Source organism: Myxocyprinus asiaticus, chromosome 2 (assembly GCF_019703515.2).
Source record: "Myxocyprinus asiaticus isolate MX2 ecotype Aquarium Trade chromosome 2, UBuf_Myxa_2, whole genome shotgun sequence".
Classification (NCBI taxonomy): domain Eukaryota; kingdom Metazoa; phylum Chordata; class Actinopteri; order Cypriniformes; family Catostomidae; genus Myxocyprinus; species Myxocyprinus asiaticus.
Genome location: NC_059345.1, coordinates 24,840,059 through 24,856,988, shown reverse-complemented (window position 1 = coordinate 24,856,988; position 16,930 = coordinate 24,840,059). Strand labels below are relative to the sequence as shown.

At 37.1% G+C, this 16,930-nt stretch overlaps 1 protein-coding gene across 8 annotated transcripts in view; it reads right to left on the bottom strand.

Annotated features, from left to right (window-relative positions):
* Nucleotides 1-16,922, bottom strand: part of LOC127414784 (serine/threonine-protein kinase MARK2-like) — a 102,276-nt gene extending 85,354 nt beyond the window's left edge. For all 8 annotated transcript variants that reach the window (XM_051653088.1, XM_051653094.1, XM_051653122.1 and 5 more), the window contains exon 1: nucleotides 15,983-16,922. In XM_051653088.1, coding sequence (XP_051509048.1) covers nucleotides 15,983-16,033 — 51 coding nt within the window. In that variant the 5' untranslated portion in view covers nucleotides 16,034-16,922. The remainder of the gene's footprint in view (nucleotides 1-15,982) is intronic.
* Between the last annotated feature and the right edge of the window lie 8 nt (nucleotides 16,923-16,930).

The window sequence follows — 16,930 nt, the reverse complement described above, 5'->3', positions numbered from 1 at the left end:
TACAACCTTAAGCAACACTACAACAAAGGGCATTTTCAGACCTGTAGCGTGTTAATCTTGTTGAAAACTTTTGTCAACGATAACGAATATAAGACGAATCATAATGATAATTAAAGGGGTTATGAAGTGCTATTTTTTTATTATTTTATTATGTTCCCTGAGGTCCAATGATAATGTTATAAAAAAACAAATTGCACCAAAACAGTCACAATTTAGTAATATATAGTGCCCGACCGATATATCGGTCGGCCGATATTATCGGTATCGGCATATATGTTTACCGATATGCGCCCGTATGAAAACTTTTTCAGAACATATAATGCAGAAAACAATACTTTAGAATTGGTGTCATAGCACAGTTTGTCCAGCAGAGCGCACTTCGATTCCATTGTTTACAGAGCTGACTCTGAGCTGAAGGTGGTTCTGCAGACAGGGAGGAGTTAAGCTGTGTTTCTTCATGGTAAGTTGCTAACTAGTTTGTGAAATACATACTGGAAAGTTAATAAACAATGACCCCATCATTTTATATAACTAATTTAACGTTAACCCTGTCCCTGACAACCATGTCACTCATGTTTATCACATCTGTTTGCTGTTAGCCAGCTATAGTTTGTCAGTGCAGTCAGTAATGTAGCAGAAAGGTAAACATCAGAGCATCTTTTTGCAGCTCAGCAGACAACAGTGCGGTGGTTTTTTGTGTCTCTTTATTTTCCCCTCTCTAAAATTGGTATCGGTCTCAAAAATCCCATATCGGTCGGGCTCTAGTAATATATGATCATTTTCCACCCTCAAATTCAGCAAACTCAATCGGAAGAGAATGAACAAGTCCCTCGAAATTTTTAAACAAAATTTCAAGGTTTACACAACGCACATCCAACACTTTGCATCCTAACATATTAAACTGATTATCTCAAGCACAACTGTTAAAACTCAGCACCATAAAGTGTCAAACAGTCATGACATTTGAAATATTCATAAATGAAACGATTTACTTACGTTTTTGATAGAGTTCAAGTGTTTTTAACTGCCCCATCCTTCAATAACAGTTCCTTTGCAAAGCTTGAACCGTATCATGACTGGTTCACAAGAAAGCCACATTGATATAAGCTGAAAAAACTGCACATACATAGTCCAGTGTGGTGAAACTAGACACACAAACAGTATCATTCTGCGCACATCACTGGAAACACATCAAAATGGTCAAGGACGTCCATCTTGTCCATGTTTACACACACCAACAATTAAAATTAGCACAGATGAGCGAAAGAATGCGTCCATGACACAGCAGCAGAATGAAAGAGAATTGCTTCTCCCTTTCAGAGTTGTAACTTAACACTGTGTCTTTTAAATGCGGCGAGATACATCGCAGCGGTCAAAAGAGTCTGTGTAGTTCATGTTTATATACAAAATAATTAAAAATAGTTCAGGGGGGTATTCCAGAAAGCAGGTTAAGTGTCTTACCAGAGTAAGTTTACTCAGAGTGAGTGGATAACCTCAAATTTCGGTTCCAAAAACTGAGGTAACTTTCAGGGTATGTTAGTAGCCATAGCAACTTACTCTCTGAACATAACTTGCTCCAGAGTAGGTTATGTTCCAGAGTTAGTTTAAATCAGGTAGATGTCAGTAAGTTTCAGAGGTTGTCAGCACATGCATACCCTTTTGATAGCAACACAGTGGGCCTGGAAACTCAGATTATGCACAAGATTATTCTTTAAAGCATTATTATGGTAAAATGCAATTCTTACTTTACCTCACAAATCTTCTTCTCCTTGGCATTTCCAGTCTCACACACTGCAGATTTGCATTTAAAAGTGAACAAGTTGTGTACATTGTGCTTTTTCTTTTAATGAGACGTTCCAACACACTGGAAAGGCCTCCACACTCTTCACTGTAAAGAAAGGGCTTTATGTATTTATATTTAGCCTAATAAATAATTTTATTTCATTTTATTAATTTAACATATCTATAAATATCAAAGAATAAAATTATTATAGCACCCACATTATTTTTATAGTTCCTTCAGTCAATGAATATTCATGTTATTTCTAACATTCCACTCAGAATCAGAATCAGAATGAGCTTTATTGCCAAGTATGCTTACACATACAAGGAATTTGTCTTGGTGACAGGAGCTTCCAGTGTTCAACAATACAAAAACAACAGCAAGACAGAGATAATAATAAAAAAATTACAAATAATTATACACATACGTATAGATACGCACATACATACATACATACACACGGGCAGTGCAAATCTAATACAATCTGTTATGTACAGTGCAAATACAAATCTGTTATGTACAGTGCAAATGTTTTTTTTTTTTTTCTCAGAGGAATGAAATGGCAGAAGAGGTTGGATGTGTTGGATAAATATAAAAAAGACTAAACTGTGTATTGTACATAGTTATTGCTCAATGGGGCAATTTAACTGTTCATAAGATGGATAGCCTGAGGGAAAAAACTGTTCCTGTGCCTGACGGTTCTGGTGCTCAGAGCTCTGAAGCGTCGGCCAGAAGGCAACAGTTCAAAAAGGTAGTGGGCAGGGTGAGTGGGGTCCAGAGTGATTTTTCCAGCCTTTTTCCTCACTCTGGAAGTGTATAGTTCTTGAAGGGGGGGCAGGGGGCAACCAATAATCCTCTCAGCAGTCCGAACTGTCCTTTGTAGTCTTCTGATGTCTGATTTCGTAGCTGAACCAAACCAGACAGTTATTGAAGTGCAGAGGACAGACTCAATGACTGCTGAGTAGAACTGTATCAGTAGCGCCTGTGGCAGGTTGAATTTCCTCAGCTGGCGAAGTAAGTACAACCTCTGCTGGGCCTTTTTCACAGTGGAGTCAATGTGTGTCTCCCACTTCAGGTCCTGTGAGATGGTAGTGCCCAGGAACCTGAATGACTCCACTGCTGCCATAGTGCTGTTTAGAATGGTGAGGGGGGGTCAGTGTTGGGGTGTTCCTCCTAAATTCCACAATGATCTCCACCGTTTTGAGCGTGTTCAGCTCAAGGTTGTTTTGACTGCACCAGACAGCCAGCTGTTCAACCTCCCTTCTGTACGCAGAAACATTTAACATATTGATTCCATAATATCAATATGCAGGTAATGTCTGCCAATTCAAAGCTTAAGCAATTAATCACTCATTCTTCTTCTTCAATAATATGTGATCATTTCACAGACCACAGATTTAACATAGAGGTTACAGATTTGATTCCTTATCACTTTAATTAATGTACTGTACATATAAATGCACACATTTCCAGACTTGTTCAATGTACTCTCTTTATTATCTGAAAATATAAATGAGACATGCTGTCATTTTAGAGTAAACTACAGTGCCCTCCTTTAGCTGGTGGTCAAGTGTTTCAATGAAAAGGTGTTTTTCTGATGCTCAGCCTTCTCTACTCCATCAGAAGCTGTGGTCCTTTTCTAAATTACATATTTAATCTGCCTTTCAATATGGACCTTTTACAGTTTCCTTTACAACTAGGAAGCAGTGAGAGTTAATTTTCTCTAATATTGAGATCATGAACATTTATAATTTAGAATCACACACATGATCTACAGTTTTATATAAATATACATATATATATATATATATATATATATATATATATATATATATATATATATATATATATATATATATATATAAAATCAAGCTTTTGACACTTGAGGGACCTTTACACAACTATTACACAAGGTGCAAACATTCACTGATACTCAAGAAGACAACACACTACTATAGGCATACCATTACTGATAAATATCAGTAATGTAGATTCTGAGGAGCAATACTAAATAAAAAAAATGTTATCTCTTATCTTTGTATAAATTATGAAAGGGGTGTGAACATGTGAGACAAAAGGGAATGCAAACTTATCTTCTCAACTACATATACTGTTTATTAAAACTTCGATTAATGGGTTATCAGCTGTCTTTTCATCGGATTTATATCTTGTTTCTGAACAGCAATCTAAATCGAGCAAATCTGTGATCTGATGACTAAAAACAACCATTTGGTTCCTTAATGTTTCAGTTTAGGAACCAATGGCTCCCAAGTCATTTTTTTAGTCTGGAGCCCTGGTAAGTAACCCTTGCTTTCTGGAATAGCCCCTCTTTGGTGTTATGTTAGGAATAGTTAGCCACACAAGGCCTGCTCTCTTGACTTGAAATGTGCACCAGTGGCCGGAGCCAAGGGTGCGATGATGCATATTGTGGGATGTGTAAATACAAATGAGCAATGTTTCAGAACATCACAAACAGACAGATTTCAATATGAGACATTTCAGCAGGGTGGCAACTATAAATGCTCTTTTTAGACTGAGGAGGAAGTTTTGAGTTCTGAAATTTACAGTATGTTTATAGTACAGTTACCTCTTATGTGTCTAAATATCAAGAAACATTTGATTCTCCATTTTATGACCCCTTTAAATTATTCTTTTAAAGCATACTGTTGATGAAAATATGACAAGAAAAAAAATAATACTGCAAGATATTAACAGTGCAAGATATAAACAGAAGAAGAAACATCTAGAGAAACATCTGTTTACAGAAGAAGATATTAGATTGTTCATCTAAATATTGTTCAATACATAAGTGAGTTTATGAGCACACTGAATACCAGCAAAATGAACTGGTTAATTACCTCACTCAAACACATCCTATTTATACATAAGATTAATAACTATATCCACAACATGTACCTGTATATATATATGCCACTGCTTCCTTGAAATCCCAACAAAGGTTTGCAATGGGATTTTACTGATGGACTGAAAGGGCCATTTAAGGACATTCCACACCCTATCCCTGAACCAGATTTTGGACAACTTGGATGTATGCTTGGTGTTATTGTCTTGCTAGAAAGTCCAGTGATCACTGAGCTTCAATTTACACACAATTCACATTTTTCATGCCTAAATGGCCTGATACCTGAAAGAATCCATGGTGTCAGTCACATAGTCAGGATAGCCGTTTCCTGCAGCCGCAAAAGTCCCCCATAACAGGACTGACCCACCTCCATGCTTGACTGTGGGGATGGTGTTGTTCTTGTCATAAACTGACCGTACTGCTGACCCATGGGTCTAAAACTCATTTTCAGTTTAGTGTCACATGTCTATAAAACCTTCTTCCAGGACTCCACAGGTCTTTCCTACTTCTTTAATATTCAAGTCAACATTTCTCTTGGTGAAGTTTTGCTTTCTTCCACACCCCAAGAAGGTTGCTGTCGTACCATATTTAAAAAACATACGAATGGTGCTGCCAACTTTGTCTGTTGGAAATTGAAGTGCCTCAGAAAAGTACTTTTAGCCATGATCTTTCTTGTGTAATGAAATAATCTTCTTTATTAGCTTTTGAGACACCTTATTTTTAATTGCATTTTTTGCATAGAAATACATTTCTGCTTACAATGCAAACTTAAATTTTAAAACTTAAATAAGTGCCATTGCAGATTGATGACTTAATTTTGTTTTAAAACAATTACTTGTGTAGCTTTACATATTTAAGAAAGGGTAGGGGTTGAATAATTATGACATGGCTGTATTTTTGAAAAATCCTGCTATGTACAAATATTAGGTTATATATTCACACTATGACTTTGAATGTGTCACTCAACTGATATAGATGTAAAGTTTAAAAATTCTGGGTCATCAGAAAGCTTACCTTTGTAAATCCTTACTGTCTTGGGGAGGTTGAATAATTTTGATTGCAACTGTATGTTGTATTAATGGTAAATGCATTAATCGTGATTAAGAAAAATTAACGCATTAAGCTTTTTTAATTAATTGCATGCGTTAACGCATTAATTCTGACTGCTCTAATATATACAGTGCTGTGAAAAAGTATTTGCCCTCATCCTGATTTCTTTGTTTTTATGTATTCATACTAAATTGTTTCAAAAATTCTAACAAAATCTAACATATAAAAAAACATTGCTAATCTATAGTTTGCTAATATTAAATCTGTGGAGTGGTTAAAAAATGAGTTTTAATGACTAAAAGTTTGTAAACTTCTGACTTCAACTGTAGATAGATATAGATAGATAGAATTGTTGGATAATATGCGGTCTGGAGAGGGCATATATAGTTTGATAAACTATATTGCTGTAGCTTTATTTAGGTGTGTCCAGAGGGCGCAGAGTTGTCAAAACCTTTATCTCTGGTGTAATTGGGTTGTTTTAGTTTCATTTTGTGTGAAAGGTAACTGCATCTCTAACAAAGTTTACAATAATGAAAAGATCTCGCAATTCAGGGGGTATCTTTTTTAGAGGTCAATGTCAACATTATAATATATATTATAATATTGTATTATTAAAATACATCGACTCAATTGTGATGCAGGAGATACATTTTTAAACAGTCAGTGTCACAATAATATTCTAATACATTGTTTTTCATGTGGATTGATGACATGCCCCTAATTTTTAAGTGTTGCTCTTAAATTTCCACCTTGGGAGTTACTTTAGCCTTAAGATTTTTTATGAATATGGGCACAGGTTTTCAAAATCTTTTATATGTTTGATAAATGTTTAAAATATGAAAATGTTTATAAATTTTTTCTAAATATTTGAATATTTTATTTAAATTTGGTCTGTTACAAGTCTGACACATGTTTTTGTCATTTTGCACATTATCATCAACAAAAAGATGTTATTTTCATTGACAATAACTATATGCCACTTTAATCAGAGTAAAACTAAAAAGGAGTCAAGTACAAACTTGAACTGTGTCAAAGAGCAGGTTTATTGACACTTTTGAAAATATATTATAGATTCACATGGCAATGTCACTTCCAGACATGAGAACTTCTTCTAGAGTGTTTTGCCGCAAGTATTTTATTAATAAAAGAGTCACAGTGGCTAAAATTTCTTGGGAATTGACGATTTTGTTCTTTTGAACACATGGGATGGAAACGTGGTTTTATTCGCACATTGTTTTTGCAATATTATGTTTTCTTTGCATAAAATAAATTCGCAACTTGGATGGAAACAGCTATTTTTGTCAAAATACTAAAACTATGACTAAAACAATTTTTTTTTTTTAATTAACGCTTTCTCCGAAACAGGGACTAAAACTGTTACAATGTTGCATTTTCTCTTTGGTTCTGTTCGTTTTCACAATGCAACACTTCCAAACGGACCAAAATTGTGTTAATCTAAGTTACATGGGAGCCAACTCTCTCCTCATTGGTCAGAAAGTTTTTCATAAAGTGTCAACCAGTACACATTTCCGAGTCACTGTTCTGCAAAATGCCGCTGCATGGTAGAGGTACAACTACATATAAACACTATCCATCATTCGGATGGATATGCGTGGTAAAGTTTTCGTCATATTTTTTGTCCATCACTAGTCACTTTTGCATTATTTCTGCATTGAAAAGTGCCCGTTCTCACAGTCACAGAGCTTTCTCTCTCTCTCCTACGCAAATACCAACATATACACAACGCAAAGAGAGGGAAACCACGTTATTTTGACTGTTGATTGTCAATATAAAAAAATTTGTGATTATGACGATTATTTGTCTGTTTTAGGGCTTTCACGATTATGACAATTTATTATCATACTTGTCATTGATAGGTGTATTTGTGCTTCATAAACATTAAGTCATTTATTCATATTTAACTTGATGTCATATAATAAAATATGGTTATATGATTCAAGGCTCTACAGAGTGAGCATTTCACTCGCATTTGTGGTTTTCAGATAAACCCGGTTAATCAGAAAACTGCTAAATTGACTGACCTCTAACCCATTCGATTTGCTTGTCTCTATGGGTCTCCAGATCAATTACAGCTTTGATACACCGCAAGAAACTATAATGTGGTCAGCTCACTGTACTGTGGATCTTCCCTGTAGCCATAGAAGGACTACAGGACCTGATTGCGAGCTGGTTTCCTAAGAGCTGATTATACTGATGTTCTGTTTAGTCATTCATCAGTAATGACAGTGAATTTGACAATGCCTCCCACCCCTTCAGATTTCACCATGCCTAATCCGATGACAGAGTATGAGAATGTGTATAAACAAGAGTTATTTTTTGAAAGTTGGAAAATGTAAAAATATCTTTTTAAATTCTAAGCTTGTGTTGAACAGAAAGATCAGGGCAGCACTGAACTATTTACATAAAAAATGTAGATGTTTAAATCTATTTTAATTTGGATCTGGAGATATGTTCCTCCATAGATGAAACAGCTAATGTAACAGAGCTGCTGAAATGACAAGATGATGTTTTCTGAGAAAAGTATTTGTGTATATCTCATTGAATAATAAACTCAAGCTTTATAACCGGTCTATAGCTGGCCACCAATACATATTACATGATGATGGATTGTTTAAATCTAAGCATCTGAAGATATTACATACCTGAGGAGCTGTCTAGTCCTTGATCATCATTGACTGACTGTGTAATATCAGGATTACAACTTTCTCATACATAAACCACTGGCATTTAAAAAAGGTTTTTATTACAGTGAAATGATCTGCCTATTGGAGCGAGAAGCGCTAATGAAGTAAACCGCTGCAGTGGAAAACTGTGAGTCTTTGAGGCTGGTCAGGGTCAGCAGACCTGACAGAGATCTGTGGAAGTTGTCCAAACAGAGACAAACTGAATAGCACAGGACACAGCTTGAGGACTTTTTGAAATCTTGCCATTGGATCTCGTAACCAAGATGTGATCTGTAAAACTGGACAGCTTCACTGACATTTCTGGTCAGTCACCGATCACAATCACAGACTGATCTGATTCAAATCAAGGTGAGAGATTCTCATTTTGGACCTGCCACCTGCCAAATGCGAGTATTTCATGTGCATTGGTGGGTAATTTTGTTCATCTACCTGCCACTTTGGCGGGCAACCTGTAAGACATCTCAAAGTGAAAAATGACAATATATATATAAATGAAAATATAATATATAATATTGTGTCTGTTAGACACAAAGACATATGCTTGAAGAAACACACTTGATTATATTTTGAAGAACAGACTAAAGAAAAGCAGTCAACGCGAGCTTCTGATTCGCTGTGATTCAGAGTGTCACTGGTGCTCACGCGCAACGAGAGCTTGTCTCGCAGAACACGTGCATATGACAAGTTCTCGCTATTCTCGCTTCTCTGTCAGTCATCTCGTTTCTATGAACGCTGTAGATCAGTGTTTCTCAACCCTGTTCCTGGAGGCCCCGTAACACTACACATTTTGGATATCTCCCTAATCAAACACACCCGATTTAACTCATCAGTTAGTTAGTGGAGACTCTGAATTGAGTGTGTCAGAAAAGGGAGATATACAAAATGTGCAGTGTTGGGGGGCCTCCAGGAACAGGGTTGGGAACCACTGCTGTAGATGATCTCAGAACATCTCCGGATACATACGCAAATGACATGCAACAACATTGGGACTACATGTGTGTCATAATTAAAGCCTCAGAAATGGTTCTTGAACAAGAAGTTTCTCTTCTGTGTTTCTCTTCTCTTTAGCCTCAATTTGCATGTTGCAAAATTACCATTATAATAATAATAATAGCCTATGGTGTTATATGTTATGTTGTTAAATGTTATACACTTCCTGGCCAAAAAAAAAAAAAAAGTAGCATATGCTAATATTTAGTTGGACTGCCCTTAGCTTTGATTACGGCACGCGCTCGTAGTTTCGACAACCTTATGCAATGTCACAACATTTATTTCCATCCAGAGTTACATTAATTTTTGCCCGAGATCTTGTATTGATGATGGGAGAGTCGAACCACTCCCAAAAGTCTTCTCCAGCACATCCCAAAGACTTTAAATGGGGTTCAGGTCAGGACTCTGTGGTGGACAATTCATGTGTGAAAATGATTCCTCATGCTCCCTGAACCACTCTTTCACAATTTGATTCCAATTAATCTTGGCATTGTCGTCCTGGAATATGCCTGTTCCGTCAGGGAAGAAAAAAAATCCATTGATGGGATAACCTGGTCATTCAGTACATTCAGGTAGTCTGCAGACTTCATTTTATTGCCGAATAACGTTTCTAAGCCTAGACCTGACCAACTGAAACAACCCCAGATAACACTGCCTCCAGAGGCTTGTACAGTAGGCACTATGCATGACGGGTGCATCGCTTCATGAACTTCCCTTCTTACTAGGAGTGTAACAGTTCTCGGTAAAAAACTGAACCATACGGTTCGCCACCCACGGTTCAGGAAGCATTGGCACAACAGTCGGTTCACCTCAAGCTTAATGGCGCATCTTGAGCACAAGTTTTGGTCAAGAAAACAAAGTGTCAAACAGACAGGCACAGATACAACCTCCGCTAATGCACCTGATGTGTAGATGGATTCGCTCCACCTGTGTTTCACGTGGGTCAACTTGATGACATCACTGTTCTGCAAGTGTTGTGTGTTGTTGAAAATGTACTGGTAATATATGTCAATAATGCGCAAGGGTTTATTTAAAACGCACACGTAAGTTCTTCTTGTTTCCTCGTGCGGCTGTAATCTATCATGTCAAAAATGCGCTTTGATTAATGGCATTAATATGCAGTTATAGTAATACATTGATACATGATTAATCTTTTACACAGACATCACACAGGGAAAGAGCTGCAGGTGAGCCGAAACTGCACACACTCCCTTCCGTTTTTAAGCAGGCACTCTAATTTGGACAGACATGAAACAATAACTAAAGCGCTTAGGGTGTTCATGTGGGATTTCCACGTATGGTTAAAATACTCGAGCAGCATTAATCACAACATTCCTTCTCGTTTGCATTTTTAGCAAGGTTTTTCCTTTTATAGTGATGTACAGCTTCTGAATATTGAATATATACTGAGATTAATTTGAAGTGCACTTTATGTTGATGCATGTAGCGTATTAGTGCAGGTATCAAGTTAAAATGTTGATTTAGTAATTAGAGAAAATGTTTTTTTAGATAAGGATCCTGATGAAAATTAACCATGGTTTTACCATAGTAATATTATAGTAACCATGACTGCGGTCACCATGGTTTGAGCAGAAATCATGGTTTTGATTCAATTAATCATGGTTTTACAACAGTAACACTGTCATTTCAATTTGAGCCCGACCGATAATAGGATTTTTGAGACAATACTGATTTTAGGGGAGAATTCACAGATTACTGATATGGTGGCCAATATAGTTAATTTTTGAGCTGGAATGAAAACAGCCCTTTTCTACATGGATTGTGCACCGATTTGACTATGCAAAGGTACTCAGAAGGCTGCTTTCTTAAATATTTTTATCAAAGAATATTTAACATTATTATACATTGTCAGCATTGGAAAAAGTACAATATTTCCCTCTGAAATGTAGTGGAAGTATAAAGTAATAGAAAATGCCACGGTAATACTCAAGTACAAGTACCTCTAAATTGTACTAAAGTACAGTTTTCTAGCTTATCAAAACATCATCAGCAATATTTCACTGTTAATGTATAACAAAACAGTCACAAACAATAAGTCAAGAGATAAACAGCGGCAGCGGTGTTACACCATATTCTGCTATACATGTTCAGGGGAAACTTTCAACGGTGGAAAACCAGACTTTTAAATATTACATTTTGTAAATGCAATGACTGGAATTGTTCGGTTGAAGGGGGTCTCAAACTGTGAATCCTGAACAAAACAGTTTGGTGAATACATGTTTACACATTAGCTTCCATTCAGCTGACAAGGTAAGAAAGTAGCTACATGGTTAGTTAGTTAGCTATAAGCTTGTTGTCATGGAGATTAAAAGATGGACATTGTTTATTTTACTTTCCAGCACTGCGCCTCACCAACTAGGTAATAACATAGCGTGAAATCAACACTCAACAGACACAATCCACCACTGCACCATTGTCTGCTGAGCTGCAAAAAGATGCTCTCATGTTTACCTTTCAATCTGCTACATTACTGACTGCACTGACAAACTATAGCTGGCTAACAGCAAACAGATGTGATAAACATTAGTGACATGGTTGTCAGGGACAGGGTTAACGTTATATTAGTTATATAAAATGATGGGGTCATTGTTTATTAACTTTCCAGTATGTATTTCACAAACTAGTTAGCAATTTGAGAAGAGATCACTGAAATCCATGATTTTCCTATATATTGTAACCATGACAGTAACCACATTTATATTGTGATTACTATGATTTACAACTGCCATAGTTCAACTATGGTTACTGTTGTAAAAAAAATGATTGTTATTTAAGCGCAAACCTGTTGAAGTGTTTACCAAATAGATTATTCTTTGGATTTGGCAGTAATATTTTTTTTCTGAACAAAGAAAATACTGAACCGTACTGAAACTGTAACCCTAAAACCGTGATACAAACCGATCCATCTAACTGTTACACCATTACTTCTTACCCTGACACACCCATAGCTTTGTAATGACCTTTTTCCATTGCTCCACAGTCCAATCTAAATGCTCCCTAGCAAATTGAAGTTGTTTTTCCCGATTAGCCTCACTATGAAGTGGCTTCTTGTGGCCAGACAGCTGTTATGTCCCAATCCTCTATGTTCTCGTCACACTGTGCGTGTGGAAATGCTCTTACTTTCATTATTAAACATAGCCGTGAGTTGTACTGACTGTTTATGATGTGACTTCATGCATTTTAGTGATCTCCGATAATGATCATTCAAAAACATTTCCTACCACATTTCTTCCGCGAAGTTTACGGTTCACCACTATCCTTCCATGTTTTAATAATGCCTTGGACAGTTCTTAACCCAATTCAGCATCTCCTTAGTTGTTTTCCTTGCTTGATGCAGGCCAATAATTTGCCACTTCTGAAACACAGTAACATCAAGGGATATGTCTTTCGACATGGTTGTTTAAGAAAAGAGAAGCTGCACACTGCATCAGTTAGGGTTAAAAGAATTGTTGCCAGCTGAATCATATTAATTACTGCAATAATGACCAATCATAGGCTCTTCGGTATCTTCTTATTTAAATCCAAACAGCAATTTTTTTTTTGGCGAGGCAGTGTATTTTTTTATTTTAAAAAAAATACAAAAATAAATAAATTTCTCTCTCTCTACACACACATACAGTTGAAGTCAGACATTTACATACACCTTAGCCAAATACATTTAAACACAGCTTTTCACAATTCTTGACATTTAATCGTAGAAAACATTTCCTGTCTTAGGTCAGTTAGGATCACTACTTTATTTTAAGAACGTGAAATGTCAGAATAATAGTAGAGAACCAACAAAAGCTGTAAAGGCATCTGCACCAAATACTGAAAGGGCTTATATTTCCAAGTAGCTTTGGTGCGTAAGCTCAAATTAAAACATTTAAAAATCTTCCCCTCTATTATTCTATAGTCCAAAAGAGAAGAGAGAATGATTTATTTCAACTTTTGTTTCTTTCATCACATTCATAGTGGGTCAGAAGTTTACATACACTTTGTTAGTATTTGGTAGCATTGCCTTTAAATTGTTTAACTTGGGTCAAAACATTTTGGGTAGCCTTCCACAAGCTACACACAATAAATTGCTGGAATTTTGGCCCATTCCTCCAGACAGAACTGGTGTAACTGAGTCAGGTTTGTAGGCCTCCTTGCTCGCACACACTTTTTCAGTTCTGCCCCCAAATTTTCTATCAGACTGAGGTCAGGGCTTTGTGATGGCCACTCCAATACCTTGACTTTGTTGTCCTTAAGCCATTTTGCCACAACTTTGGAGGTATGCTTGGGGTCATTGTCCATCTGGAAGACCCATTTGCGACTGAGCTTTAACTTCCTGGCTGATGTCTTGAGATGTTGCTTCAATATATCCACATAATTTTCCTTCCTCATGATGCCATCTATTTTGTGAAGTGCACCAGTGCTGCCACCCCCATGCTTCACGGTTGGGATGGTGTTCTTCAGCTTGCAAGCCTCACCCTTTTTCCTCCAAACATAACGATAGTCATTATGGCCAAACAGTTCAATTTTTGTTTCATTAGACTAGAGGACATTTCCCCTAAAAGTAAGATCTTTGTCCCCATATGCACTTGCAAACTGTAGTCTGGCTTTTATATGGCAGTTTTGGAGCAGTGGATTCTTCCTTGCTGAGCAGCCTTTCAGGTTATGTCGATATAGGACTCGTTTTACAGTGGATATAGATACTTGTCTACCTGTTTCCTCCAGCATCTTCACAAGGTCCTTTGCTGTTGTTCTGGGACTGATTTGCACTTTACGCACCAAACTATGTTCATCTCTAGGAGACAGAATGCGTCTCCTTCCTGAGCGGTATGATGGCTGCGTGGTCCCATGGTGTTTATTCTTGCGTACCATTGTTTGTACAGATGAACGTGGTACCTTCTGGTGTTTGGAAATTGTTCCCAAGGATAAACCAGACTTGTGGAGGTCCAGAATTGTTTTTCTGAGGTTTTGGCTGATTTCTGTTGATTTTCCCATCATTTCAAGCAAAGAGGCACTGAGTTTGAAGGTAGGCCTTAAAATACATCCACAGGTACACCTCCAATTCAGTATACCTCCTATCAGAAGCTAATTGGCTAATTGTCTAAAGGCTTGACATAATTTTATAGAATTTTCCAAGCTGCTTAAAGGCACAGTTAACTTGTGAAGTGAACTTCTGACCCACTGGAATTGTGATACAGTCTATTAAAAGTGAAACAATCTGTCTAAACAATTGTTGGAAAAAATTACTCGTGTCATGCACAAAGTAGTTGTCCTAAACGACATGCCAAAATTAAATCTGTGGAGTGATTAAAAAAAAATTAGTTTAAATGACTTCAATATATGTGTATCTAAACTTCTGACTTCAATTGTATTTATTTAGGAAGCAAATAGGGTCAATTTTGATTTTGTGTTAACTTTAACATCATGGCAACTTCCTAAACCAGATAATTTATATAAAAATCAGTACCCAGGGGTCAGAGGATAAGAAACAGGTGAAGGGCTTTCTCTCGCTTTCTCTAAATCTGTGTTTGTGGGTGCTGGGATTCCAGTGATCTGTAACACTAGTCTGTGGTGTCACATCACAGCACTAGCAAGATGACACACTGAGCTACTGCGGACAAGGAAACCCTGTGTTCACACTTACTGGGGTGGTGTGTGTTTCAGACATGGATGCCGCAGTGCTGGTGAGAAAGTGACAGCCAGAATGTGCCGAGCTAAACAGTCCTCTGCAGGCTCAACATAGCCAAAACCACAAGTTTCATCCACATGTATTAATGTCAACAATTCTATCAAAGTGTTTTTCCTTTACTAAATAGCACACTGAATAAAATATCAAATTGCCACAGATGCAAAACAATGTCCAAATCATAAACACAAATATACATGCAGCTTGTGTTCCAAGTCCCATTTTTTTTTTTTATGCAAAGCATCTTTCCCTGCTCCTGAGCAAACCTGTGGTGGATAATGCAAAATAGTAACACATTTTCATACCTCTCCTCCTACATAGCAGGCAGAAACTCACCCACAACCTCACTAGTATGATTAACACCACTGATTCATCCCTCAAACTCTTCCTGTGCCAAAACACACTCTGAACAATGGGTTAGAGATCTTAGTGAGGGCAACCAAGGAACCAGACAAGATGATAAAGTAATTTTCTCAACGTTAAATCACACACTGTTAGTGCTGCCTAGCTTCCGTATCTTATGAAGCTAAGCCTGGCTAACTTTCTCTGTGCATATTGGCAGACTAGTGCCTTGGCATGGGGTTGACTTCTTTGGCACCTATAGATTATCCATTGAACAAAATGGCTTACAGTAGAAACAAGGCTAAATAAGCCATAAAAAGTCCCAAGTTCACGACATCTACAGTAAGGAACATGAAACTACCCTTGAAAAGTCTAACCATTAACAGGTAAAGAGGAAGTCACGTTAAGTAAAGACAACTCTTCCTTAACTCGTTTCTTTTCAGTCACCGGTCTCATAATTACTGACAAGCTCTTTACATAAGGAAGGAAAATTTAATGGTGGAAAAAAACAGAAATGACAACAAATGTTTGTAACTTTGAGCAATATGAAGGTGGGTGTACCTCACCTGTCCTGATGAATTCTCTATAACTCCTAATCCATGAGGTCGGCTTGACATTTTTGTCCACGGACTTCTCCAAAACAGGGGTAAAATATGAGTGGAAATGTGGCTTTCACAAGTGAACAAGCATTTATAAGATGGTTATAAGAGGCTATTAGTGGTGGTTCAGATTGAACATTGCTAGCTAGCCTGAACTAGCCATGCAGACAGAGATCAACAAGTTGAAGCCCAACATTAGACAGTGTGTCCATATGAGAAGGAAAAACTCGTATTCAAGTCTCTAGTTCAGATAAGCAATGGTTTCCTGAATTTAGAGGGAACTGGAGAGACGAACATGGATCTTTCATTTATATTTGCTGGTTGATTCTCCGCCACATAACGTAACTTTAAAAACAAATTAAAGTTTAAAAAAAAAATCTATATAAAAAAAATATATAGATATATTTGTGGGCACAAAATGGAAGCAATTTACAGCGTACCTCCGCGTGTCATTTACACAGATATGAAGTGATAGGCCGGTCAAATAAATCTGTTACAATTTTACCGACCTTCAAAAAACGCAATAAGTGTCAACAAAAGGTGAAAACACCTCAAACGTCAGTTTCAGATAAACAAAACAAACAGACGTGACTGATGAGAGCGAAGGACTAGCAGACGTTAGCTGGATTTAAAGAAAAAAAAAAAAAAAAAAAGATAAATCCTGAGGAAAAAAAAACAAAAACAAAACAAGATCCACGAAACCGTCTTCCGCCACTCACGCGATCCCGGTGAGAAACGGTGCTTGGATTAAAGCAACGTTTTGGGTTTGAGCTTCAAGTCAGGTCCAGAAAAAACATCCAGTCAGGTAGTAAAATCCATGATTGGCTCAGAGCTTTGGTGAAAGGGACTGACGGGCTTCAGTGGAGGCGGATCAGTGTTGTTCTGCGGCCGAGCTGCTCAAACGCTCGTGCCCGA